Genomic DNA, 27,704 nt, shown 5'->3' with positions numbered 1-27,704 from the left:
TAGCACAAATAACCTGTTCTTTAAAATAGCAATGGGCAAATGAGGACGAAAGCCAATTCTATTCCATTTTGGGAAATAATATTTTGAATGTAGTAAAAAGTGCCAATCTATTGCAAATGAACATGACAGAAAGATCTTTATAATAAATTTTACATCAATTTACTTTAAATCTAGTTTTATAAAACCATTCACTTCACATGAATGCAAATTATAAGCGAAACTTGCCTCTGAATAACTGCAGATGCTGGTTACCTAAAATAAAATCGAAGTGCTGGAATTGTTTATCAGTTCAGCATTAATATAGAGAACTACAGAGTTGATGTTTCAGGTCTGTGACCTTTCAGAACTGATGTCAGAAAACAAATATGTTTTAAGTTGTGGGGATGGTGAGAGGGAGGGAGAGAGGAGAATAAATTGGAATGTCTGTGATAGGATAGAGACAGAAATGTTCCCAGGAACACAATGCTTTCAGAGCTGTCTAGTGATCCACCTCTCACAAGTCCAGAATTGTAAGGAGGCAAATCACAATAGTTGAAACATAGAGGTAAGAAAAAATGCTAGCAATACCCAGATCAAGCAAAGAGAAACAAGAAATTAATGTTACAGGTGGATGATCTTAAATTCAACAATTATATTAGTGACTTTAAGCATGTGATTTTATTTTTCTATCTAACTCTGACTACTTTTCTTTGGCTTCCTGAGCTATTCCAAGGAAGCCCAAAATAAATTCAAGGAACACAATTTAATTTTCCATCAAGTTTTGTTGCAGCACTAAGGACTCATCATTGACTTCAGCAGTTTCAGATAACCAACTTTTCTTGCTCGTGCCAGAACATTAACTCTAAGGTCATCCATCTACAAGACTAATTCAACTTCTTAAAAACAAATTGCAGTGAGCTAAAGCATAGAAATAATCCACTTGCCCAAATAAATTTGCACCATCAACTGCTGCGTTCATACAATTATAATGCCGGCATGTTATTTATTTTTTTTGTCTGTTTATTTATTTAGAGATGCAGCACAGGAACAGACTCTTCTGGTTCAATGATAGACACCACCCAATTACACCCATAAGGCCAACTAACCTACTAACCTGTTCATCTTTGGAATATGGAAGGAAACCGGAGCACCCAGAGGAAACTCACACAGTCACGCAGAGAACATCTCCTTACAGACAGCAGTGGAATTGTACCCGAGTTGCTGGTGCTTAATAGCATTATGCTAACTGCTACACTACAGTGCCGCCCTTCTAAATTCCATTTCTAATTGCCTTCAACTATGAACCAGCCCCAATAGCATTTTATTACTTTAACAACTGATGTTAACTTTGTTTCTCTCTCCACAAAATGTTGCCTAACTTGCTGTGTCTTTCTAACTTTTTCCATTTTTCCCTAGATGTAATGCTGACTAAAATATGCAGGTCAATATTGTGAATATGGTTAGGCTAAACTTTGCTTGCTCTGTTCAGATGAAAATAATTTCAGCTTACTGGACAACTGATGATTAAGACGAGGTCTCAACACAGTCGTCATTGAGACTTGCTATTGCCTCTGTGGGCTGCCAACAAGAACAGCTGTTTGTCTTTATCTCAAAGATTGGCAATAACGAATCCAGACAGCAGACAAGAATCCAAAAAGATCTAACTGGTGTGTGGTATTCTCAATACTTGGCAATTACTGCAATCTGCGTGTTTACAGAGGCACATACTGACAGAATTGCAACTAAATTTGGCTTCTTTGGTTATTTTTATGAAGTTTTACATGATGGTAAAAAAGCAAAACTACCAATTATAGCCACCAACTACATAAACAGAACAACTCTATTATGAAAATTGGACAAAGAACTAAAAGTGGATTAGAAAGATGTTTTAAGCATAAGCACTTTATAGCCACATGTAGATAAACTGCCAGAGCAATATGAAGATTAAATATTTGCAGAGCAAAATTAAGGGACATGAAGCCCACATATGCATCAAGTCAAATGTCATGCAAATTAAGTGCAACCTAGCCTGTTACCAGATGTGCTGAAGGCTCAAGTGGAAGGATCAAACTGTGTTGTTTGAAATTTTGTTGATCAAACATGCAAGGGTTGATTGGGCAACAACATGGTCATGGTTCCAAAAGCATACCAACTATCCAACTTTACGGGAACCATAAGGTAATTATCAAACAAAGTGATATTAGGATTGTGCTAGAAGACAGAAACATGAACAAAACAGAAGCTGAATTCATTTGCCAAGGAGTTCATCAAGCTGGAACTGTTATACACATATGAGCATATATATAGTTACTGTGCCCAAGACTATCACAGTACTGTAGTAATTTTATGTATTGCACTGTACTACTGCCATAAAATAAACCAAATTTCATGACATATGTGAGTGATGATAAACCTGACTCTGATATGGACTGAGAGTGGGAAGGGGGCAGAGAGAGGGGAATCATGGTTGGAAAAAGTGGAAGACAGAAGGGAGGGAGGGGGAAGCACCTAAAAGACATTCTGAAAAGATCACTAAACCAATTGTTTGTCATCAAATAATCTTGCCTGGTGTCTTAAGACCAGGTGTGTCTATACCCACACCACCCCCTGCCACTGGCACTCCTTCTCTGCCACCTATCCCACATGCCTCCCGAGGCACTTTATCCTCACCACTCCCAACATCCTTTGCTCCCATCAGATTTACAAACTGACTCTCCGCTCCATGTTGATAAACATAGTACTGTGCACAGAGAAGGCCAATACCATCTAACTGCGAATCAGAAGTGTTTTTATTCATCGACCAATTTGGCAGGAAGTCATCACCCAAAATACTTTAGGCCACCACAGAGGAAACTGAGATGATAGTTTGACTAAAATGTGCCGCAGAGGATTAAAAAACTCCAAATACAGTATTCAAACTTCATTAACAATAGTAAACTCTAAAGAAGTGGTTAATTTAAAGTGGTGGGTTTGATGCAAATGGCTACAACCAGACAACCTCCACAGTAGGGCTAGGATAGAAAATTCCAAAGATTCACCACCCTCTAGTGAAGAAATGTATCCTTATTTCAATTTGAAACGGCCTACCCATTGTTATGAAATTCTGCTCACTGGCCCTACCCGTCTCAGGCTGGGGAAAAATACTCACCGTTCGGCCTACTTGCTTTTGTTGTTCATGGCACTGAGCACTGTCAGAATTTCATATTACAGTAGTATGAGACATTGATAAGTGCACACTTAGACATAGTGAGCAGTTCCATTCACCTAGCCATAGGAATGATGTCATTAAGTTAGAAAAGGTGTAGAAAAAGTTCACAAGGATATTGCAAGGACAGGATGGTTTAACTTATAAGAAAATGGATAGGTTGGCATTGTTTTCTCTGGAGTGTAGAAAGATGAAGGTGACCCTAGAGAGGCTTATAAAATCAGGGCAACCTTACAGAGGTTTATAAAAGCATGAGGAGCATATACAAGGTAAATGGTCAATCTTTTTCCAAGGTAGGAGTGTCTAAACCTACAGGGCATTGGGTTAATGAAGAGAGGGGAATCTTAAAAAGGGATCTGAGGATCCGGTTTCTCCACACAGAGGGTGGTGGGTGTATGGAATGAGCTGCCAGAGGCAGTGGTAGAGATGAGTATAACGACAACATTTAAACAGCTGCATGGATAGGAAAGGTTTACAGAAAAGTAACCGAATGAAGGCAAATGGAACGAAGGTAGACAAGCTAGGGTGAAAGGCCCATTTCTGTGTTGTATAACTATGACTATGTAATCTCTCCTCCTACAGCAAATCTGTTATCTCAGAAAAAATTTCAGTGAGTTTTTGCCAGTCTTTATCAGCAACTACATCTTTTTTTATGTACAAAGATCAAAATTATAGAGAGCCCAACATCATGAACTTATGAACAGCAGCACTATCCAATTGCTTGCCTTTTAATAAATACTATTCTGTTAACTGCAATATAGATAACATATTTTGCATTTTATATTCAATTTCCCACTCAGATTGTTCAATATTCACTTGAAGCATCTTTATACACTCTTCCTATTCATAATCACATCTAACTTAACATTGTCAAACAACTTGGAAATATGACATTTTGTCCACTCAGCTAGATCCTTGATACAGATCTGTTCATTCCCACTCTACTTTCTGTCCAACAACCAAATCTTAATCCACATGTAAAGAAGCACTCTAAAGGCAGAATGATGCAACTGTGGCTGACAAGTGCAGTCAAAACCAACATAAAATCAAAAGAAGATGGATAATATAGCAAAAAACTAGTGGGAAGTAAGAGGATTTGGAAGCTTTTCAAATCTAACAGAGGGCAACTAAAAAAAAAAGCCATAAGAGGGAAAAGATGAAATATGAAGGTAAGTTAGCCAATAATATCAAAAGAGGATACCAATATTCTTTTCAGGTATATAAAGAGTAAAAGAGAGGCAAGAATAGATATTGGACCACTGAAAAATGACACTGGAGAGGTAGTAATGGGGAACAAGGAAATGGCAGACAAACTGAATAAGTATTTTGTATCAGTCTTCACTGTGGAAGATACTAGCAGTATGCTGGACATTCAAGAGTGTTAGGGAAAATAAATGAGTACAGTTGCTTCACCAGGGAGAAGGTGCTTGAGAAGCTGAAGGATTTGAAGGTAAATAAGATACCTGGACCAGGTGGGCTGCACCCCAGGGTTCTAAAAGAAGTAGCCAATGAGATTGTGAAGGCAGTGCAATGATGATCCCTGAGGTCCAGGAAATTGCAAACTCCACTTTTCAAGAAGGGAGGGAAAAATCTTTCCTGACAAATCTGTTAGAATACTTTGAGGAAATAACAAGCAGAGTAGACAAAGAAGAAACAGTGGATGTTGTACACTTGGATTTTCAGAAGGTCTTTGACAAGGTGCCACATATGAGGCTGCTTAGCAAGATAAGAGCCTATAGTATTACAGGAAAGATACTAGCATGGATACAGCATTGGCTGATTGGCAGGAGACAAAGAGTGGGAATAAACATAGCTTTTTCTGATTGGTTGCCGGTGACTAGTGGTGTCCACAGGGGTCGGTGTATGGAATTGATGGCTTTGTGGCCAAGTTTCCAGACAAAACGAAAATAGTTGGAAAGGCAGGTAATGCTGAGAAAGCAGGGTGGCTACAGAAGGACTTAAGACAGATTAAGCAAATGGGCAAGGAAGTGACAGATGGAATACAGTGTCAGGAAATGTACGGTCATGCACGTTGGTAGAAGGAATAAGAGCGTAAATTATTTTATAAACAGGGTGAAAATTCAAAAATCCGAGGTGTAACGGGACTTGGGAGTCCTCCTGCAGGATTCCCTAACGGTTAACTTAACAGGTTGAGTTGGTGGTGAGAAAGGCAAAAGCAATGTTAGTATTCTTTTTGAAAGGACTAGAATAAAAAACAAGGATATAATGCTGAGGCTTTGAGGCACTGGTGAGATTTCACTTGGAGAAATGAGAGAAGTTTTGGGCCCCTTAGCTAAGAAAGGATGTGTTTACATTGGAGAGGGTTCAAAGGAAGCTCATGAAAGTGATCCCGGGAATGAAAGAGTCATTGTATGATGATCATTTGATGGCTCTGGACTGGTACTCACTGGAATGCAGAAGAATGGGGGGAATCTCACTGAAACCTATGGAATGTTGATAGGCCTAGAAAGAGTGGATTTGGTCAGGATACTTCCTCTTGTGGGGACTCTAGGACCAGAGAGCACAACCTCAGAACAGAGGGACATCCATTTAGAATGGAGATGAGCGGGTGGTGAACTTGTGGAATTTGTTGCCACAGGCGAATGTGTTGGCCAAATCATTGGGTGTATTTTATTTTTTTATTGCTATACAGTGCGGAATAGGCCCTTTGAGCTGCGCTGCCCAGCGACCTCAGCCTGATCACAGGACAATTTACTATGGACAATAAACCTATCAACTGAGAGGGGGAAACCAGAGACCCAGAGAAAACCCGTGTGGTCATGGGAAGAATGGATAAACTCCTTACTGGCAGTGGCAGGAATTGAACCTGGTCTTTGGTACTGTAAAAGTATTGTGCTAACCACTATGCCACCATGTTATAAGGCAGAGATTGATAGACTCTTGATAAGTCAGAGCGTGAAAGGTTACAGGGAGAAGGCAGGAGAATGAGATTGAGAGGGAAATGGATCAGCCATGATAAAACAACAGAGCACACTAGATGAGCCGAACCACCTAATTCTGCTCCCATGTCTTATAGGCTTTATAGTCTTATCTATGTATCATCTCAAATTCTACTTGCTGTATCTTTGTTGATCAACAGCCTTTATGGGACATTATCAAAAGCCTTCTAGAAATTTTATGCTCTAGCTTTAAAAGCTTCTAACCTGTTATATCATTACCCTAATACACAATTTTATATGCATCAATATGATGAAGTCTAATTTTTCTTGTTCCATGAGTATGGGCCTGACCTATTCAATCTTTCTTCATTAGACAACTTATTTATTCTAGGAATTAATGCAACTTGCTTTTTTTTGGCTTTACTTCAAAAACAAATACATCCTTACTTTAAAAAAGAAGAACCAACATTATACTCAGAATTCCACTTAAAATTCTGTAATTCTGAAATCCTGTATAAGGCTTTTCATGTTTTGCATATCTCCCCTCTTACATGAGTCAAAACTAGTAGTCAATAAATCTAAATTTATTTGTTATAACCAGTAACAAAAATTAGAATACACTCAATTCATTAATGACAATTAAGAAAGCAAGAGACATGTTCTTCATTGGTCTGGCTTACATGTGAAGAGAGACCTACAGCAAGATGCTTGACTTGTGATTGCTCTCTGAAAAGGCCTAACAACTGTAAGGACAATAAATGCAGGCCATGTCTATGATGCTCGCACAAAGTTAACAGCTTTTCGGTTACAAAGATACTGCAAAATATCTAACAACTGTGATGAATCAAAAGTCTGTTAGCTACTTTTTCATAACAGCTTTTACTTTTTCCTGTAACTACTAAAAACCAATCTGACATATTGGTACTGTTGGACTAGAAGATTTTCCAAACAAAGGTTTTTAAATAATTATTGGTCCAGGACATTTTAATTAAAAAAAAGTTATTAGGCAGTACTATAATACAATTACAAATGTCAATGAACTAGGTTGTCTTAAAGGAAATGTAGGAACCAGTGCTCTGGTGAGTACAAAGGAAGTACCACAAACATTCCATGTTGAGCCAGATAAAGAATCATTGAAAAATCAGATATAGGAAATCACTGGGGTTTTTTTTTTAATGTAAACTTATTATTCAAATCAGAACATCACTGTACAATTTGCAGACTTAGCAAAATGTTCTCTTTACATACTGTCAACATTTTCCCCCAAAAGTCTAAATGCTTTTTGATGCATACAGTTTGGTACAATATCTAACATAATCTTAAGTATTGATAGCAACTTTACTTGATCCATTTGTTCACTGCTAACTACTATTTTCTGTCATTCATAATACATTCTGCTCACAAATAACAAATTTTGCTAAGAATGATTTTGCCCAGAATAAATATACCATCTTAATGCTTCTAGCTGAAAATACCCAAATAATCCATTAAAATCAACAGTATTGTAATATTTAAGAAGTTAATTATGGAATATGACAGGTTCAAAAGATTATAGCATGTGTGCAAATTTGGAAGCACCCAAGAAAGAGATCAGAGTTGAGTTAACTCAGTTTGTGGACTAATTTTATGAATACCAGGAATTACACCGAAGGGAGTAGAGTGCCATAGTTAGAGTTCATAGCATAGCATGGTCATAGCATAACCATTGATACAAGAACTACTTCAATAACAAGAAGTGATCAAATCTGAAAACACAGGGTACAACTATATAAACACAACCCATTCTCTACTGGGTCAGCAGTGGTAATATTACATAGTCAGAAGCCATTGACACAAATGGTCTGGAAACTGACCAACATGTTCCATACAGGTATGGGCTATAAGCAATTAAGAATTGTTGATCAGATATTACTGATTAACAAGGGGTGAGTGTATTATCAAGTACTGGTATTTGCATTTGTGAGTTTATAATCAAGTGGGAAATATTTGTATATTTGTGATACATATTCAGCCAACTGATTCAAGAAAGATCAAAACATAGGAAAAAAATACAAAGCAACAGTTCAACCATACCTCCCAGAAGCTGTCACTGGGTGCTTCATTAACTGAATCATCATATGACATGATTGTGTTGATATTATTCTTGCAGATCAACTGGCAGTTAGAAATCTTCTAAAATTGAAAACAAAGTGGAAAAATGTATGTTAATAGAAATGTCACATAAAGTAACAATACCATTAGCTTTCTAGCATTATTGTGATGTAGAACGTGTTTTCATATTGAAATTTCTTTATTGAATTGAGTACAGTGGGACAATTCTGCATGCCATTTAAATAGATGAATAAACTCAATCTAAAATATTAAATTTATAGGATATAACATTTGAGAGTACATGTAGGATTGTCATAACTATAGAAAAGATTTCCTAAAATGCAAGAGAATTTCTGCCAGTAACTTATATCAGTGTTAAAGCTGTACATTAGTTTGGAGTCAGTCAAAGAGCAGATGAAGCCCAAATCATTTGAGCACGTCTGGTGTGAAAAGTGAAACTAGAGGAGAAAGATGATATGATTTAATGGGAGTGTTCCATGACAAGTTTGAACTGTGAAATACTTCCAATTCAAAAAGGTATATGATCTCAGCAAAACTACAAGCTAGAACAACAACAGTTAAAAAGGTTCCCAATTTAAAAGCAATACAAATGAAAGATTTACACAATGTTGAAGGTGATTAGCAGCATGAAGAGTAAACATATTGTGCTCGTCAGAGCATGTCTTAAAAACTTGATCGACTTGTTTTTGAGAAGTTGATGAAAATGCTTGATGAAGGTAAGGCAGTGGATGTTGTTGTCTATGTTGTCTTCATTAAGGCATAACAAGGTCCCTCATTGTAGGCTGATCCAGAAGGTTAAGGCACTTGGAAATGTACAGGTTTTTAGATTGCATTCAAAATTTGTTTAGCCATTGGAAACATAATAGTGGTGGAAGAGTGTTGTTCTTAACTGGAGATCAGTGACCCACGGTGTTCTGCAGGGATCAGTACAAGGATCTCTAATTTGGACAAAAGTATTGGTGGACTGATTAGTAAGTTTACAGATAACGCAATAATTGGAGTTACAGTTGTCTTAGGAGCTGCTGGATTTGACCAATTGGAAATATGGGCAGAGAAATAGCAGATGAGTTTGATCAGTACAAGTGTGAGGTGTACAGTAAATGGCTGGATCCTTTGGTACAGTGATATACAGGGGGATCCTGGGGTGCAAATCCACAGCTCCCTGAAAGTGTCAACACAGGTAGATTGTGTGGTAAATAATGCATTACTTGCCTTTATTGGTTTGGACAAGTCATACTGCAGCTGTATAAAAATTTAGTTAGGCCACACTTAGAGTACTTGTATGTATTATATTCCTAGTTGCTGCATTGGAGAAAGCATTATGGAGGCTTTGGAGAGAATGCAAAAAAAAACACAACATTGGGAAGTTGCCTGTATTAGCAACTGTTAGCTACATGGAGAGGGTGAATAGACTTCCCTGAAGTGTTGAACATTGATGGGTTACCTGACAGGAGATTATAAAATTATGAGAGGCATAGGGTGGATATTCAGAGTCTTTCTCTCAGGGTTGAAATGTCAAATACAAGAGGGTATAGATTCAAGGTGGTGGGAAGGAAAGTTTCAAGGAGATTTGTGAGGATTTTTAAAAAATGTGCAGAAAGTGGTAAGAGGCTGGAATACACTGTCAGGGGAGGCAGTGGAAGCAGATATGTAGGCAAAACTTAAGAGGCATTTAAACAGGTATGTAAACAGGCACAAAGTCAGAGTGATACAGACCAAGTTCAATTTCAATTGGCAACACAGCTGGCATAAATTTTGTAGACTGAAGGACGTGCTCCTGTACTGTACATGTTCTATGTTCTAAATATTCCACTGGTGAGAATAGCTGGATTTTCCATTATTTTAAAATCATTGTAAGCTAATAATTAGTGCATAGTCATGAATATTAGTACACATTATTGCTACTTTATGGGTCTCCTGTGTATCTCCACGCATTGAGGCTCAATGTACCTGTCTTCAGTAGTTGCCATATGCTACACCTTGACAACTCAGAGCGGAATTTTTTGGAAAATATGTTTCAAGGTCAAAGTGCTGAGATTATAATCTAAATGCAGAGGCCTTGACAAAGAAGGCTTAATCGAGAAAGCTGAGTGATAATCAGATAATATCTATGCTTTTCTTTTAAACCTAGTAATAACATGAAATGGCAGTCAGTGGAATGGAATGCTCCTTCTGTGAAATGTGGGAGATCAGGGAGAGGTCAAGCATTCCTAACAGCTATGTCCAGCTGTAGTTCCTCTCAGACCACATGGGAAGCATACTAGAATCACAAAGTGTTTTATGAGCTTCAGTTAAATGGTCACCAAAGATTCAATAATATAGCAGGCTGGATACTAAGAAGGGAAGGAAGATAGTGCTGGTTCCCCGAATGGCTATTTTCCTCTCTAATTGGTATACCACTTTGGGGAGAGGGGGGAGGAATTGCCTCTGAGGATAGTAACACCCAAAGCAGTATCACCAGATTTGGCTTTGTTGTACAGAGGGAAAGACAAAATCTGGAGTGGTGGTGGTGATAGGGACTTGACAGTCAAGGGGGACATAGGCACTTCTGTGTCTCATAGTGAGTCTCAAGGGTGGCTCATTGTCTCCCTGGTGCCAGAGTCTCAGAGTGGGTGTGGAGCATTCTGAAATGGGAGAGGGAGCAAATAGCATTTTACATTGGTACTAATGACACACAAGAAAGAGAGAGAAAGTCCTGCACAGAGAATTGAGAGTTTGATTCAAAATTTAAAAAAGGACTTCTAGGACTGTAATCTCAGGATTACCTCCTGTGTCATATACTAATGAGTACAGGAATAGGAAGACGGAGGAATTGAATGGCTAAGGAGGTGGCAATGCAAGGCAGGGGTTCTTAACCTTTTTTATGGCATGGACCCATATGGCAGACTGCTGAAGCCTGTAGAACCTTTCTCAGAACAAAGTATTAAATATATAAAAATACACTGGATTACAAAAGAAACCAATTATATTGAAATAGTTATCAAAATATAAAAACAAATTTGCTTCTTTATTAATGCATTAAAAAACAAGTTTTATGGAATCCCAGGTTAAGACCCCTGGCTTAAGGTGTCTGGATCATTGGGATCTCTTCCGGGCCTTAGGTGAAATACATATATTAGAAAGCAGATAGGGAAAGAGCAGGGTCATTCAGATGATTCTCTACTTAACTAGGAATTTGGTAATGTGAGAGGAGGAAAAAAAGGTCAGGAATTGCTTCTTTTAATAGTGCTAATTTAGACCATATTCTACAATATTCTGCTATTCTAAGCAGGTCTGTTCTATGACATCTGTAAACACTTCAGCAGAGCAAAGTATTTGAACTGAAAGCCAATTATCATCAGGCGTACTCACAAACCAATTCCTGAAGCAAACTGTTATCATTTTCACACCAAAATGGCCAATGTTTATCACGCCTGACAACAAACTGTTGACATAAATCAACAAAATACATCTCGTAGCTTCCTTGTTAATGATTCAAAACTATGCTGTCATACAAGCAAGCACAAACAATTAGATGGCATCACTTACTCAAATGCACAATGTGCGTTGAAAATCAGCTACCAACATATCCATGCCTGGGCAAATGGATAAGCAGTTCAACTCCTTTATCCATACTTCTGTGATAAAAGGGGCATCTAGAGCTGTTAGAATCAAAACCATCAGGCACTAAACCTGTGAAAACCTAATCTGAAACTTGTCCTCCATTAGTAGTTTATGATGCCAGCTGGAATGAAGCCAGTCTTCTGAGCAGATAACACGAGGGAAGGTGGATTTCAATAAGCAAAACAGGATCTGGGAGACATAGATTATGAGCAGCTGCTCAAGGGGAAAACAACAGCTGATAAGCAAATAAATTAAGGCAAGATAGTTAGTATATCCCTCGAGTGTAAGAGGAAATCGGAAGTCCTACAAAGAGAATTGTGAGTTTGATTCAAAATTAAAAACAGAACCTCTAGGATTGTAATCTCAGGATTACCTCCTGTGTCATGTTCTGATGAGTAAAGGAATAAACCAGATAGAACAGTTGAATGTGTGGCTAAGGAGCTGGTGGTGCAAGGTTTAAGGCAGGGTTCTTGACCTTTTTATGCCACCTGACCCTTTTGGTATAATTCCAATTTCTTATTCCTGAGATACATTTCCTTTTCTCTGATCAAACCAATATCCTTTATTAAACAAGAGTCCTGAAAGAGGCAGTGAACATATCTGATAAAATTTATGCTGCAGTTTGAGAGACAGAAACAACAACTGGATGCACTGATTGATATTACAGTGGAGTAAGGTTAACTACAGAGGCACGAGAGAGGAAATAGCCAAAGTAGATTGGAAGGGGACACCAGTAGGGATGGCAGCAATGGCAGAAGTTTCTGGGAGTAATTTGGAAGATGCAGGATCATTTCTTCCCAAAGAAGTAATATTTTAAAGGGAGGATGAGGCAATGACAAGGGAAGTCAAAGACAGAAGAAAAGCAAAAGAGAGAGGTTACAATATTGCAGAATATAGTGGGAAGCTGCAGGATTGGGAAGCTTTTAAAAACCAACAGAAGATAACTAAAAAAGCAATAAGGAGAGAAAAGATGAAATGTGAAGGTAAGCTAGTCAACAATATAAAAGAGTATACTGAAAGCTTTTCAGTTATAAAAATAGTAATAAAGAGGCAAGTATGGACATTGGACCACTGGAAAACCATTATGGACTTTAAGACTTTAACAAGGTGTCACACATGAACTGCTAAACAAGATGGCTGCTCATGATATTACAGGAAATGTACTAACATGGACAGAAGATTGGCTAACTGATACAGGGCAATGAGTGGGAATAAAAGGGGGTCTCCTCTGGTTGGCTGCCAGAAACTAGTACTGCTGTTCACGGTTTGGTGTTGGGTCTGCTATTTTTCACATTATATGTTAATGATCAGGATGACAGAATTAATAGCTTTGTGGCAAGGCTTGCAGAAAATACAAAGATTGGTAGAGGGGCAGGTAATGTTGTGGAAACAAGGAGTCTGTAACAGAGCTTGGTCAGGTTGGGAGAATGGGCAAAGTGGCAAAAGTATTACAGCATAAGTATATGATCAAGCACTTTGGTAGAAGGAACTATTACTATTTTCTATTTTCTGAATAGGGAGAGAATTCAAAAATTAGAGTTATCAGATGGAAAATGAGGTAAGTCTCCTCCAATCTGAATTAGGTTAAGCCTTCAATGTCTGGGTAGCCTTCAACTTAATGGCATGAACATCAACTTCCCCAGCTTCCAGTAATTTCTCTTCCCCTGCTCCTCTTTCTCCATTCACCATTCTGGTTGTCCTCTCATCCCTTCTCCTCACATGCCCATTATCTCCCTCTAGTTCCCCCCTTTCCCCTTCTTCCATGGTTCACTGTCCTCTCCTATTAGATTCCTCCTTCAGCCTCTTAACACCTCCTCCTATCCCCTCTCAGATTCTTAATTCACACCCCCGCATACTTCTCCCCACACCTGGTCTCTTGTACTTCTTTCTCTCTCCAACTTTCGTATTCTGGCTTCCTCCCTCTTCCTTTTCAGTCCACATGAAGGGTTGCAACTTGAAATGTCAATAGTTTATTCCCCTGAGCAGATGCCTTCTGACTTGTTGTGCATTATTCAAGATTCCCAGCATCTGCAGAATCTTTCATGTTTTTTTGTATATACCTGATCTACCTAGTTACTCCTGACCAGCTAACACTTACTTAAGCATTTCTTTCGGTTGTACAATCACACCATTCTGGAAATGTGCTGGGGTTCATTTTCACACCCTACCCAGAAGGGGATGATCCAAAAGTTCGCAATGATTGGGTACAGTACTGCTAAATTTGTTCGTTTTGAATCTGTTTTATGTCCCCACCCAAGGATTCTATAATTAATTCATTAATAGCTTTGAATCAAGAGTTTCACTTGGTCATATACCTAAAATAGCATTGAATGTACAGCATGGTAAGTCAGCACTCAATCTGCAGGTTTATTATAATAAACATTGGTTTGAGTACAAGTTTTTCTAATGACTAACATGCAAATGAAAGGAGTGGCTAAGTTTTCCTTCAAACTGTATTAGTTAAAAGACAATTGCCTAAAAGACTGAAATTTTAATTGATATGCAAGATCACTGAGGTGTTCTTTTGTACCATCAACAGTATTTGAAAAAAGACTAAAGAACATAGTAGTCTTCAAATAGTTATCTATACCAGTAAGTCCGTTTACCAGTAAATAATTTTTATGAAATGAAACCCAACCAAAGCAACACACACAAAATGCTGGAGGAACAGCAGGTCAAGTAGCATGGTAGCATCAGTGTTCAGGCAGCATATATGGAAATAAATAAACAGTCATTCGTCTCAGGAAGAAACCCTTCTTCAGGATTGGTAGGGAGAAATCACCAGAATAAAAAGGTGAGTGGAGGGGAAGGAGGATAGCTGGAAGGTGAGTGGTAAAGCCAGGTAGGTCATCAAGATAAAGGACGGGGAGGGGAAATAATCTGATAGGAGAGTGGACCATAGGAGAAAGGTAAGGAGGAAGGGACCTGGGGAAAGGTCAGACAGACAGGTGAGAGGAGGCAACAGACCAGAGTGGAGAATAGAAGGGATGGAATGCAATGTGCTGCTCCTCCTTCCTGAGAGTGGCCTCAAAGTGGCACAAGAGAAGGCCATGGATCAACATGTTAGAACAAGAATAGGAATTAAAATGTCTGGGAAGTTCTGCTTTTGGTGGATCAAATGGAGGTACTCAACAAGGCAGTGCCCCAATTTACGACAGGTCTCACCAATGTAGAAAAAGCTGCACTGGTGGAGATGAGTGGTAGGTAAGGACAAGAGGAATTCAGTTACAGTTAAGGCAATGGGAAGATGGGGTGAGCAGATATTCTGGAAATGGAGATGTTGGGTGAGGGTAGCATCATAGATAATCTAACCATTTGAATTTCATGCTCATTTTAAGCAATTTCTTCATTCCACTCAAAATAGTAACTTCCTCCCAAGCTTCTATAATCACCAAAGGGTCAAGAGAATTCTACTTAAAGAGTGCCTGAGGGATGGGATCCTATTGACTGCTGAACTTCACTTTCTGATAGTTTCAATATACCTTCTGTAAGATTTTGTACAGTAAGTGCAAAGGTCTTAGGCACATGTAAAAAATTCTGTAAAGCAAAGATGCTTTCAAAAATAATGAAAAGTTTCTAAATATTAAAATATACTAAGAAGAGCAGTAAACAATGAAAAAATAACAATCAAATCAATATTTGGTGCGACCACCCATTGCCTTTAGAATTGTATTAATTCTCTTAGGTACACTGTCATGCAGTTTTATAACAAAATCAGCTAGTAGCTTGTGCTAAGCTTCTTGGAGAACTTGCCACAGTTCTTCTGTAGACTTTGGCAGTCTCCCTTGTTTCTGTCTCTCCAGGTAATCCCAGACAGCCTCAATGAAATTGAGATCAGGGCTCTGTGGAGGCCATACCATCTGTTGCAGAACCCCTTGTTCCTCTTTTCACTGAAGGTGGTTCCTTATGACTTTGGCCGTGTGTTTGAGACCATTGTCCTGCTGCAGAATGAAGTTGGGATGATCAGATGCCTCCCTGATGGTACTGTGTGATGGCTGAGAATCTGCTTGTACCTCTCAGCATCGAGTATCCATTAATTCTAACCAGATGACCAACTCTATTTGGAGAAATGCAGCCTCAGTCCTGCAAGGAATTCCACTGTGCTTCACTGTTGGCTGCAGACACTGATCCATATAGTGCTCTCTAGCTTTTCGACAGACAAAGTACACCTAGCTTAAGCCAAAAATTTCTAAATTTTGACTTGTCAATCCAGAATACTTACTGCCATTGTTCAATACCCCAGTCCTTGTGTTGTTGTGCTCAGGCAAGTCTCTTGGCTGTTTCAGAGGAATGGCTTTTTGGTAGCAACTCCTCCATGAACCCATTTCTGACATGACTTCTCTGGATTGTACAGGGTGTACTTTGGTTCTAGTGGTTTCTGTAAGTTCAGAGCTGATCGCAGTGTTGGACTTCTGATTTAGAAGGGCCACCAGTTTGATGCACTATTTCAGTGGCCAACCACTGAAATTTCCGGTCCTCAACCTTGTCTGTTTCTTTGTGCTACTTCAGAAGAGCTTGAACAGCACATCATGAAACCCCTGTCTGCCAAAAAATTTCCATTTGGGCGAGACCTTGATGATGCAGAACAACCACTGTGTTTTGTTGCTATGCTTGCTATTGCCATGGTGTAAGAACTGACGATTTGAAAGTTGAACTGTCACATGTGCCACACCCTCGCCTTTTAGTTAGGTTGTTCTTTGCCCAGTTTGATTACTTCTGCACCTGTTTCTATTTTAGTTAATCAGTTTAGTTCGTTCAACTCATTATGTCATTGATCATTAGAACCTGTTTGTTAACTTTGTTTAATCATGCACTCGTTCTACCTACAAAATAATCAAGTTTTGTACGCATCAAATAATCAACTTTCTTTGATGAAATACAAAAATTTCTCTAACATTTAATTTTTTTGAAAATGAATGTTTAGAAATCTAAAATTGTTTTTTTCTACTAACACACTCATGCAGAAGACAAAAAATAAACATCTAAAACAAAATTTGTATTAAAAACTTGGGATGCCCAAGACTTTTGCACAGTACTGTAAAATCCACATTAGCTAATTTTGAACAAAAATACAATAAAGCAACTTTTCAACTTGAATTCAATGAATAAAACATTAGAAAACCATAATACAAGTTATCAAATATAATGCATTTTTGCTCCCCTTGTAATTACTGAATTTTGTCCTTACTATGAAAATTGGATATACAATACTCATTGAGTAAATTGCCCATTTCTTTACTAAACATCTGGACCAATTTTTGTAGGGCCCTACATTCTTTCTAATTTTTTTTCAAAATACATCCACTCCAACCATCTAGTTTAAATCTTTACCCATTGCACTATTAATCCTTACTCTTTGCATTGTGAGGAACCACTTGCTCAAAGTGTTGTGCAGATAGTCAAGTTATACCCCTATGCACCACTTTTCCCTATGGTTTCTTAACTTGTCTATCAATGACTATCAAATCTCTCATAACAGTTTCCCTCTTCCAAGGATCCTGTAAACATATCTATCCTACAAAATAGTCAAATAATCAAGGAACTTCTGCCCCTGAACATTTCCAAATATATCAGGCTTTCCCTAATGACATAGCAACTATAAAACTTCTTGCAAGCCGACTGCATATTTGTAAGATTCACACATTGGCCTTCAACCTGCCTGGTTTGCAGTCAACATTATGCCCTAGGTGTAAAATAATTTTACGAAATGCAGAATATCACTGAGCAAGTAACATTATATGGCTCTCTAGAGCTCCCCAAAATTACTAAAGAAACAAGCACACATTGTTCTTCTCATTATATGAAGGCAGAGATCGACACTTTGGGCACCAAAGTTGGGAATCACCCAGAGTTTTGTGCTTCTATCATCCGGAGTAAGTTGGAGATAAACAGACATGTTTCAATCACTTTGAAACTGCCCAGTCAGTTCTCAATAATTGTTTGTTTCATAAACATAGTAACTTACATAAAAATCAGCCCACATACTGTAAGTAAAATAATTTTACTGACTTTTTTTAAAGATCCTTAACGAATAGACTAATGAAAACTCTTCTCATGGAAGAATTGAATTATATACAGCTTATGGTCACTGCATCTGGTACATAACAGAACCTCTGAAATGATAACACCAAAGAATTTAAAGTCGCTAACCCTCTGATGAAGATTAGCTAATAGACCTGCAGGTTCCTCCTCCTGAAGGCAATAATTAGCTCCTTGATCTTGCTAACATTCAGAGGTTGCCGTTGTGGCACCATGCAGCCAGATTTTCAATCTCCCTCGTACTGATTCATCATCAACTTTGATTTGGCCAACAGTGGTGCTGTCAGAAAACTTAAATATGGCATTACAGCTGTGCTTAACCTTAGTCATAAGTACATGAGCAGGCAGATAATCACACAGCCTTGTGGTGCACCTGTGCTGATGATGATTGTACAGGAGAATGTTGCCAATCCACACTAACAGGCTCTTGCAAGTAAGGAAATCAAGGATCTAATTGCACAAGGAAGAATTGAGGCCAAGGTCTTGAAGCTTATTGATTAGTTTTAAGGGGATGGTGGCATTAAATATCGAGCTGTAGCCAATAAAAGAGCATTTTGATGTATACATCTTTGCTGTCCAGATGTTCCAGGGTTGAGTGGAGAGCCAGTGAGAGGCTAAATATCTTAATGAACACTCTAGCCAGTTGATCAGTGCAGGTTTTCAGTACCTGACCAGGTCCCCCATTTGGTTTGGTGCTTTTTGTGGGTTTACCCTCCTGAAAGCTGCTCGCATGTCAGCCTCAGAGACAGAAATCACAGGATCATTGGGGGCTATAGAAGATCAGGATGGTTCCTCCATGTTTTGATGATGAACCCAGAAGACATTGAGCTCATCTTGAAGTGAAGCCTATGTCACCTATGTCACTTGATTTAACTTTATAAGGTGTGATCATATTCAAGCCCTGCCATAATTGCCGAGCATCCTTCACGGATTCAAGTTTAGCCTGGAATTGCCACTTTGCCCACGAGATGGCTTTCCGGAGATTGTACCTGGATTCTTGAAAATTTCTTGGTACCAGACTTGAATGCTTTTGATCTTCTCTTCAGCAGATTGCGGATCTCATGATTCATCCAAGGCTTCTGGAGAAGATTCTAAATGACTTTGTGGGAATATACTCATCTACAATTGTTTTAATATAGTCTGTGACAACCATGAGTCCTTGACTATAGCCCAATCTACCAAAGCAATTCCATAACTGCTCCCCTGCCCCCTGCAACAATGTTTTTGTTGTCGTAATCTCTGGAGTTTTGTTCTTTAGCCTCTGCCTGTATGCAGGTAGGAGAAGGACTGCCAAGTGATCCAATTTACTGAAATGCAAAATGGGTATGGAATGGTATGGATTCCTGTTGGGACTTCTGATGCTACAGATTATTTGCAGATGGTAATCGGGCAAGGTTTTCTTCAATTGTGCCTGGTTAAGTCCTCGATTATGATTTGAAATGCACTGGAGACGGCATCATGCAGTATCTGAAGTGCGTGGTTATAGCCAGCTGCTAGTGGTATGGTATGTGGTATGTGAACTGCGGTTAGGATTCTGGAGGAGAATACCTTAGATAAATAAAACAGATGGCATTTGACTGTTAGGTGTTCAAGCTCAGGGGAACAAGAACCAAGAATAAGACTAGACTACCACATTGGAGCACCACCAAGAATTTATCATGAAACACACAATTCCACCTTTTGCCTTTTCTGAATCAGCAGTTTGATCAGCAATCTGTAAACTGAGAAGCCTTCTGGTCTGATCATTGTATCTGAGTGCTGAGACAAATCCATGTCTTGGCTCAGACATAGGACACAACAATCTCTCATTTGAATTGAATTGACTATTTCTTACATCCTTTACATACATGAGTAAAAATCTTTACGTTGCATCTCCATCTAAATTTGCAATCATAGTAATTTATAATAAATAGAACAGTCAATGTAACGTACGTACACTCAGATCTGCACAGGTTCATCAGTCTGATGGCCTGGTGGAAGCAGCCTTTTGGTCCTGGCTTTTATTCTGCAGTACCGTTTCCCGGATGGTAGCAGCTAGAATAGATTGTGGTTGGAATGGCTTAGGTCCCCACTGATCCTACAAGTCCTTCTTACACACCTGTCCTTGTAAATTTTCCTCTGACACAGCAATCTGGCCCTCAGCTCCTCAATTTTATTCTCCAACAACACTAGAGTCCCCACCCCTCCTGCTTAGCTTCTGGCCAATTCCATTCAAAGGTGCTGTACCTGCCTGGTCTGCGGAACCTTTCAGAGAATTGTGAAATTTGTAGACCATTAGGCTGATTTAAAAGTACATTGCTAGAGGGAAATTACATGCTGCAGACTGCAGTGAGAGCAATTTGAAAGAACAGTTAGAAGCACTGTATGTAGCCCGCAGAATGTCAGCATGGTTCATTTGCATCATCTTGCCTTAATAGACAATTAGATCCAATCTGTGAAAATTTAACAAACTTTTTTCTAACATGATTGGAGCAAGGGTTCATGAATCTTTTTGAAAAGTTATCCCTGTATATCAGGGTTAAGATCATACACTGTGGTGCCTGTCTCTACCAGTACTGGAAAACAGAGGCTTCTCAACTCCAAAATGTACATATTGCTTGTAAAATCAGTTCAATGTCATTTAACATTTTGACTAAAGTGAAAGTTCACAGTTCAATATATAAATAAAAACAAAGGCCAACTTTGGTACATTCCTGGTTGAACTTAGTCGACAATAATAATGATTTTCAAATGTTGATAATTACAAATACTTTGGGAATTATATTGCAAGTTCCCCTGAAAAATTATATACATGTGGTACTAGTGTTTTTTAGGATCTTGATAAAAGGCACTATCCAGAATTAAACCAATAAATCATGCAGCAGGCATCCTGATCACAGATTCTCAGAAATGCTAAGAGCTATTTATATCCAAAAAACCTCCAAAGAACCTGCAGATGCTGGAAATCCAAGTAACACCTACAAAATACTGGAGGAACCCAGCAGGCCAGGCAGTGTCTCTGGAAAGAACAGTCGACGTTTCAGCCAGAGACCCTTCAGCAGGACAAAAAAAAATCAGCTTGTAGCGGTGTGCTACAGGCAGCGCTAAAATAACGACACGGAGTTGGTAAACTGCAATTAAAGATGATTTCATTCGAACTTCACAGTCTTGCTTTAAAGCCTCCCTCATCCCGCCCTCCCCGGGCACGGATGCTGTAAGGGACACGTACTCACAAACCCCCGCAGGCTTTTTCCCTTTGTTGCGGACCTGGCCTTTGTGCCTATTTGTGAGCCGGTTCAAGTGCGCTAGGAAGTGGGTCGCCACAAGCTCACCTTTCTATACCAGATGATACTGCACCTAACAAAGACAACTGAAACTGCAGCAGATGTCCCACTGAAGTGGACAAACTGAAGCATTACTCACATCCACAGTTTTAATTATGTCCATATGTAATATTTTAACAAGATTATACTGTATACTGTGTGTTGGCGCGTGGCCTAGTGGGCAAGGCATCAGACTAGTAACCTGAAGGTCACTGGTTCGAGCCTCAGCTGAGACAGCCTGTTTGTGTCCTTGAGCAAGGCACTTAACAACACATTGCTCTGCGACGTCACCGGTGCCAAGCTGCATGGGTCCCAGTGCCCTTCCCTTGGACCACATCGGTGGCATGGAGAGGGGAAGGCCTGCAGCTTGGGCAACTGCCGGTCTTCCATACAACCCTGCCCAGGCCTGCACCCTGGAAACTCCAGGCGCAGATCCATGGTCTCTTGAGACCGACGGATGCCACGGATGCCACCACCACCACTACTGTATACTGAAGCAAATTTGTACACATCCTCAACTTAACTAAACACAAAATGGCTAAATATTGCACTTTCTTAATCTGAAAGCAATAAGTTACAACAAAGTACGTATTACTTAAGACACCATCAACTTCACAAAGGAACATCTATGATCTTTCATTTTCCATATTTACAAATACAATACAAAATAATCACAATGACAAAAAATATACTTTCCTGTTTAGATTGCCCAGTTTTACCCTTTTTAAAGAAAGATCTTATACATACATAGCTGAAGAGTTTCCCCTAAAATTAGAAAATTAATTGTGCATAAAGTATGAAGAATTGGTGCTTTTCTGATGAACCCTTTCTAAAATCATTTGAGTTTTTAAGCGTCAAGTCTAAAATAGTGCAGAATTTATACTTCGTATCCATCTCAAGTCATGTTCCAGATCTAAGTATTAAAGTTTAAGACCATTTCTGACCTTAAAATTTAATGCTTAGTGTTAAACAGTTGAACTCACTTTTAACAGTTTATTTTGTTGAAATCAAGGTATTTTGCAATGTGCGAAATAGATCAACTGGAAAATTGAGTGGAGTGGCGGCAAGTGAAAAGTGCAAGAGGATGCAGACTGGGTCATCTAATACTGGCCCACCATACATAGAAGGGACATTAAGAACATTGACATCAAGAGAGATCTTCATAATTCTCTAAAAATTGTAGGGAAGAAAGAAATTTCTATGTTTGCCTTCATAGGCAGAGATATTGAATATAAAAGTTGAGATATCATATTGAAGCTGTACAAGACATCAGTTAGGCCATGCACAATTCTGGTCACCAGATCAAAGAAAGGATGTGACAGAACTAAAAATAGTGCAGAAGACAATTACAGGAAGAACTTCAGACGACGTTTCGGGCCGAGACCCTTTGTCAGGAAGGGTCTCGGCCCGAAATGTCGACTGTACTTCTTCCTATAGATGCTGCCTGGCCTGCTGCATTCCACCAGCATTTTGTGTGTGTTGCTTGAATTTCCAGCATCTGCAGATTTCCTCGTGTTTGCAGAAGAAAATTAAATGTTTTAAGTGAACCAATTTAAAACATAACTGTTTATATACCAATATTATCTCAAATATATTATGAAAGTGAATTACAACCCATAAGAGGCCAAACAACATATCTCAACTTAGCTCAAATAGTACAAAAAATATTTCCGTCTTTTCTAGCTGATGACTGTTGCAGATGTTTATGGGTGAAAATGCTTCTGACATGTCTTGAAGCTTCCTTTTTTCAAAAACAATTTTAAATTTAATTTCTCATTCTTATATCAAGCACATGTTGAATCAACATTCCCTATCTACCTTACATGGGCCAGTAATATTTCACATATAATGTTTCATCAATCACTTTTTGCAGGCACTAATAAAAGTCTAGTTTCTTATCAATTTCTCTCTTTCTCTCTCTCCCTCCCTCCCTTCCCCCCCCCCCCCCCCCCCCCGCAAAAGCTCTCTCCTCAGGGTACTGCACAGTTAGAATTGTGACAACACAGAATGCATTGATCTTTGCAATGAAACCCTGTCAGTCTCAATGCTTTGTTCCTTTTTATAGATCTGCAACATTTCTTCTACTCTATGTAAATGCTGGACATTTTAGTCATTGTTTTCACAGCACATTCTACTTGTTTCCTGACCCCAGCCCCCTCCCCAAACAATTAGAGTACACAACTTCTGTTCCTGCATAGCTTTTTGATTTGAACCATTTAGTTGATGTCTCCCCCCTCACTTTCTTTACACCTCTCTCTGTTAAAAACCTTATCTGCCATTTGTCTGTCCATTCTGCCAGCCTTTGCCCTCTACTGTTCACTTCACTCTTGACAAAAACTGTTATCTGCAAATTTTGAACTTTGACCTGAAGTACTTAATTTTATCTGCATGAAAAACAAATTAATTCAGCAATTAAATCTTTCATGGAAACTTGTAGACCAACAAGAGACTTAATCGTAGACTGTGTAATGGAAGAAAGTGTCAGTGGATTGTAACACATCAAACAATTACTTTAATTCTAAACTATACATGAACACAGATATAATTTTAGCTTTAGAAAAAATTACAATGGCTGAGTAAAAGATAAATTTGAAAATAAGGATAAGAATTTTAAAATTAACTCATTGCTTAACAAACATAAATCAACAAAGATAAGGAATAATGGGTAAACAGGCCTAGAATGAGTAATTCAAGGGCAACACTATTTTAGAATGACCTCTAATTTACAGAAAGTAAAATTAAAGAGGGGGAGAATACCAATAAATCTGCAGAAGCAAAGGCAATGGGTAATGTTTCTGCAGCTGATGAGTCAAAGCAGAGGATGATAGTATACAGGCCATTTACTGGTGGCACCAAAGGTCAAAAGTGTCCACTTAATATCAAAGTTGCAAACAGCCTGGTTCAATTTTACAGCCTTGTCAGGGACAGGGATTGAAGTGATATTTACTGAGGCTGACACAAGACTAAATGTATTTTCAAATAGCATTACCTAGAGGCAGCAAGTTGATGAAAAACAGGCAATAGGGATATTCTTAAGTAATTGCTCATGCCACAAGACGAGGGGATTCTGGCTGTGATCAGTCAAAATACTCTTCTCGAAGTTTGGGCAAGTTGAGAATGATGATTTCTCATCATTTGCTTTAAGTATATTGGTACTGGTATTGGTTTATTATTGTCACATGCTTCAAGATACAGTCAACTGATCAGAACATTGCACAGGGCACTGAATTAGAATAAGCCAAAACAATAACAATAACAATGCAAAATAAAGCTACCAAAACAATGTCATGCTGGAAAACAATAAAGTGCAAAATCATAATGAGTTAGATTGGGAAGTCAAGAGACATCTTATTGTACGAGGTCCATTCAAGAGTCCAATAACAGTAGGTTAGAAGCCGTCTTTGAGCCTGGTGCTATATGCTTTCAACCTTTTTAATCTTTTGCCCAGTGAGAGAGGGGAGAAGACAGAATGTCCAGGATGGGTTGGGTCTTTGGCTGTTTTAATAAGATAACGTATATACTGTACATAGTCTATAGAGATGAGGCTGGCTCTCATGAGCTATTGAGCTACATTCACAACTCTGCAGTTTCTTGCAGTCACATATAGAGCAGTTACCATGCTAAGCCATTATACATCCAGACAGAATGCTTTCTATGATACACCAATAAAAAAAATCTGTAAAGGTCAGCAGGGAAATGCCAAATGTTATTAGCCTCCTGAAGAAGTAAAAGCAGCCTTCACACCTAGGAACTTCCTAGTTCCTAGTTCTCAACCTGAACATCACTGATGTAGACAGGAGCAGGTGCATCACCTCCCTTTCTGAAATCAATGACTAATTCTTTTGTTAAGGGAAAGACTGTTGTCATGACAACAGGTCACCAAGCTCTAACTCTTTCTTGTATTTTGACTCATTATTTGAGATGCAGCTCACAACAGTGGTATCAACTGTAAAATGTAAATGGAGTTAGAGCAGAATCTGGCTTCAGATACAGAGTTGGGAGCTGAGGATGCAACCTTGTGGATCGCTATAAACATATCTATAACTTTCTCCTTGCCAAACTACAGCCACCACAAACCAAGATGCATTATTTCTGTATTTTACTTTCTTCCTTTCTCCATTTTAGTGTCTCACCAGATCCAACAGATTTGTTTTTCCTCCGTTTGTTCAGTTTTAGTCTTGATGCACCATCAATAACTCTTGGAGACGGGAGGCGAATGATAGGCTTTTATTAGCAGCAAAACGGAGCACGGCATCTCGGAGACTGAGGGAGGAGCAGTGCCTCCAATCGCCTTTACACAGGGGTCTGTGAGAGGAGCCACAGGAGCAGTCAGCAGAGGGATGTGTCCAGACAGGTATAGTTTACCACATTCACCCCCCCTTTGTTTTAAAAGAGAGTCCCCACGGAGCGAAGTTTCTTACATTTACAGGTTAAGTCTATCAGGAGGTCCAGTCTGTCGCTTCGATCTACATAGCACCAGTGGTGATTGCACCAGTGACGGTGGTTTTGCTGGCTCTGGCCTGACTTGAGGTGCCAGCCCATTAGGCGTCAGTAATCCCTCATGCGTGTGCATGGCACCCGGTATGAGAGTGTCATGAGGAGTCTGTGTAGGGCTTGGTGTGCGCGGTGTCTCGTGGGTATACACATCAGTGGGTATGGTGTTCATAGTCACTGTGGAGTGTTTGGGGTAGGGGTCTGGTGTTCCTGCGGGCACCAGGTCGCGGATGGAGACCGCGTCCTCCCGCCCATCAGGTAAGACCACGTAGGCATACTGGGGGTTCGCATGAAGTAGGTGAACCCACTCGACCATCGGGGAGTATTTATTGCTCCTCACATGTTTCCGGAGCAGCACGGGCCCTGGGGATGTCAGCCAAGCCGGTAGGGTGGTCCCAGTGGCAGACTTCCTGGGAAAAGAGTCGCTCATGAGGGGTGGCATTGGTGGACATGCATAACAGGGAGCGGATGGAGTGGAGCACCTCGGGGAGGACCTCCTGCCAGTGAGAGACCGACAATCCCTTTGACCTAAGGACTAAGAGTGTGGCCTTCCACACAGTGGCATTCTCCCTCTCCACTTGTCCATTCCCCCGGGGATTATAGCTCGTGGTACTTCTAGTAGCAATACCCCTAGCCAGCAGGTACTGGCACAGTGACCCGGGGGTCACTCATAAAGGAGGACCCTCTAACACTGTGGATATAGCAGGGATATCCGAACAGAGTGAAGAGCTGGCGCAGGGCTTTTATGACGGACGGGGCAGTGGTATCGGGGCAGGGGATGGCAAAGGGGAACCGCGAGTACTCGTCGATTATGTTGAGAAAGCAGACATTGCAGTCAGTGGAGGGAAGGGGGCCCTTAAAGCCGACACTCAGTCACTCAAAGGGGTGGGTGGCCTTGATAAGTTGTGCCTTTTCAGGACGGTAGAAGTGCGGTTTGCACTCAGCGCAGACTTGATAGTCCCTGGTCATCGTCCTGATGTCCTCATGGGAGTAAGGCAGGTTCCGGGCTTTCACGAAAAGGTAAAATCAGGTGACCCCCGGGTGGCAAAGATCTGCATGGAGGGCATATAGCCGGTCGAGCTGCACGCTGGCACATGCTCCCTGTGATAGGGCATCAGGGGGCTCATTGAGCCTTCCAGGCCGGTACAGGATGTCATAGTTGTAGGTGGAGAGTTCTATTCTCCACCTCAAAATTTTATCATTTTTGATTTTGCCCCGCTGTTGGTTGCTGAACATGAACGCAACTGAGTGCTGGTCGGTCAGCAAGGTGAACCTTTTGCCGGCGAGATAGTGCCTCCAGTGCCTAATAGCTTCCACTATGGCCTGGGCTTCTTTCTCCACTGCGGAGTGCCGAATTTCAGGGCTCTGAAGGGTACGAGAGAAGAATGCTACCGGCCTTCCTGCCTGATTGAGGGTAGCAGCCAGCACGAAGTCTGAGGCGTCACTCTCTACTTGGAAAGGAATGAAAATAGTCTTGTCCACCGCATGCATCGCTGCTTTTGCAATGTCCCCTTTAATGCGGCGGAAGGCTGCGCGGGCCTCAGTGGAGAGGGGAAATGCGGTGGACTTGACCAGGGGGTGGGTCTTGTCTGCGTAGTGAGGGACCCATTGGGCGTAATAGGAAAAGAAGCCCAGGCACCGTTTGAGGGCTCTGAGGGTGGTGGGAAGAGGGAGTTCCAACAGGGGGCGCATACGGTTGGGGTCAGAGCCAATGACCCTGTTCTCCACGACATCCCAAGGATAGCAAGTCGGGTGGTTCCGAACACACACTTGTCCCTGTTATAGGTGAGGTTAAGAGCTTTGGACGCTTGGAAAAATCGTTGGAGGTTGGTGTCGTGATCCTGTCAGTTGTGACCGCAGATGGTGATGTTATCCAGATATGGGAACAAGGCCTTCAGTTGGCACTGGTCCACCATCCAGTCCATTTCCCTCAGGAAGACAGAGACACCATTCATGACACCGAAGGGGACACACAGGAAGTGATAGAGCCTGCTGCAGGCCTCGAAGGCGGTGTAGGGGCGGTCCTCCAGGCGGAAGGGGAGCTGATGGTAAGCGGATTTCAGGTCTATT

At 40.1% G+C, this 27,704-nt stretch overlaps 1 protein-coding gene across 6 annotated transcripts in view; it reads right to left on the bottom strand.

Moving 5' to 3' along the window:
- Positions 1-27,704, bottom strand: part of LOC132398520 (protein kinase C and casein kinase substrate in neurons protein 2-like) — a 112,049-nt gene that overhangs the window by 39,015 nt on the left and 45,330 nt on the right. For 5 of the 6 annotated variants that reach the window (XM_059978104.1, XM_059978107.1, XM_059978105.1 and 2 more), the window contains exon 2: positions 8,158-8,256. In XM_059978104.1, coding sequence (XP_059834087.1) covers positions 8,158-8,208 — 51 coding nt within the window. In that variant the 5' untranslated portion in view covers positions 8,209-8,256. Of the gene's footprint in view, positions 1-8,157; positions 8,257-19,774; positions 19,796-27,704 lie in introns of those variants that run through there. The other variant, XM_059978109.1, reaches the window with a different exon arrangement.

Source organism: Hypanus sabinus, chromosome 8 (genome assembly GCF_030144855.1).
Source record: "Hypanus sabinus isolate sHypSab1 chromosome 8, sHypSab1.hap1, whole genome shotgun sequence".
NCBI classification, from domain to species: Eukaryota; Metazoa; Chordata; class Chondrichthyes; order Myliobatiformes; family Dasyatidae; genus Hypanus; species Hypanus sabinus.
This window is presented reverse-complemented; position numbering and strand designations above follow the sequence as displayed.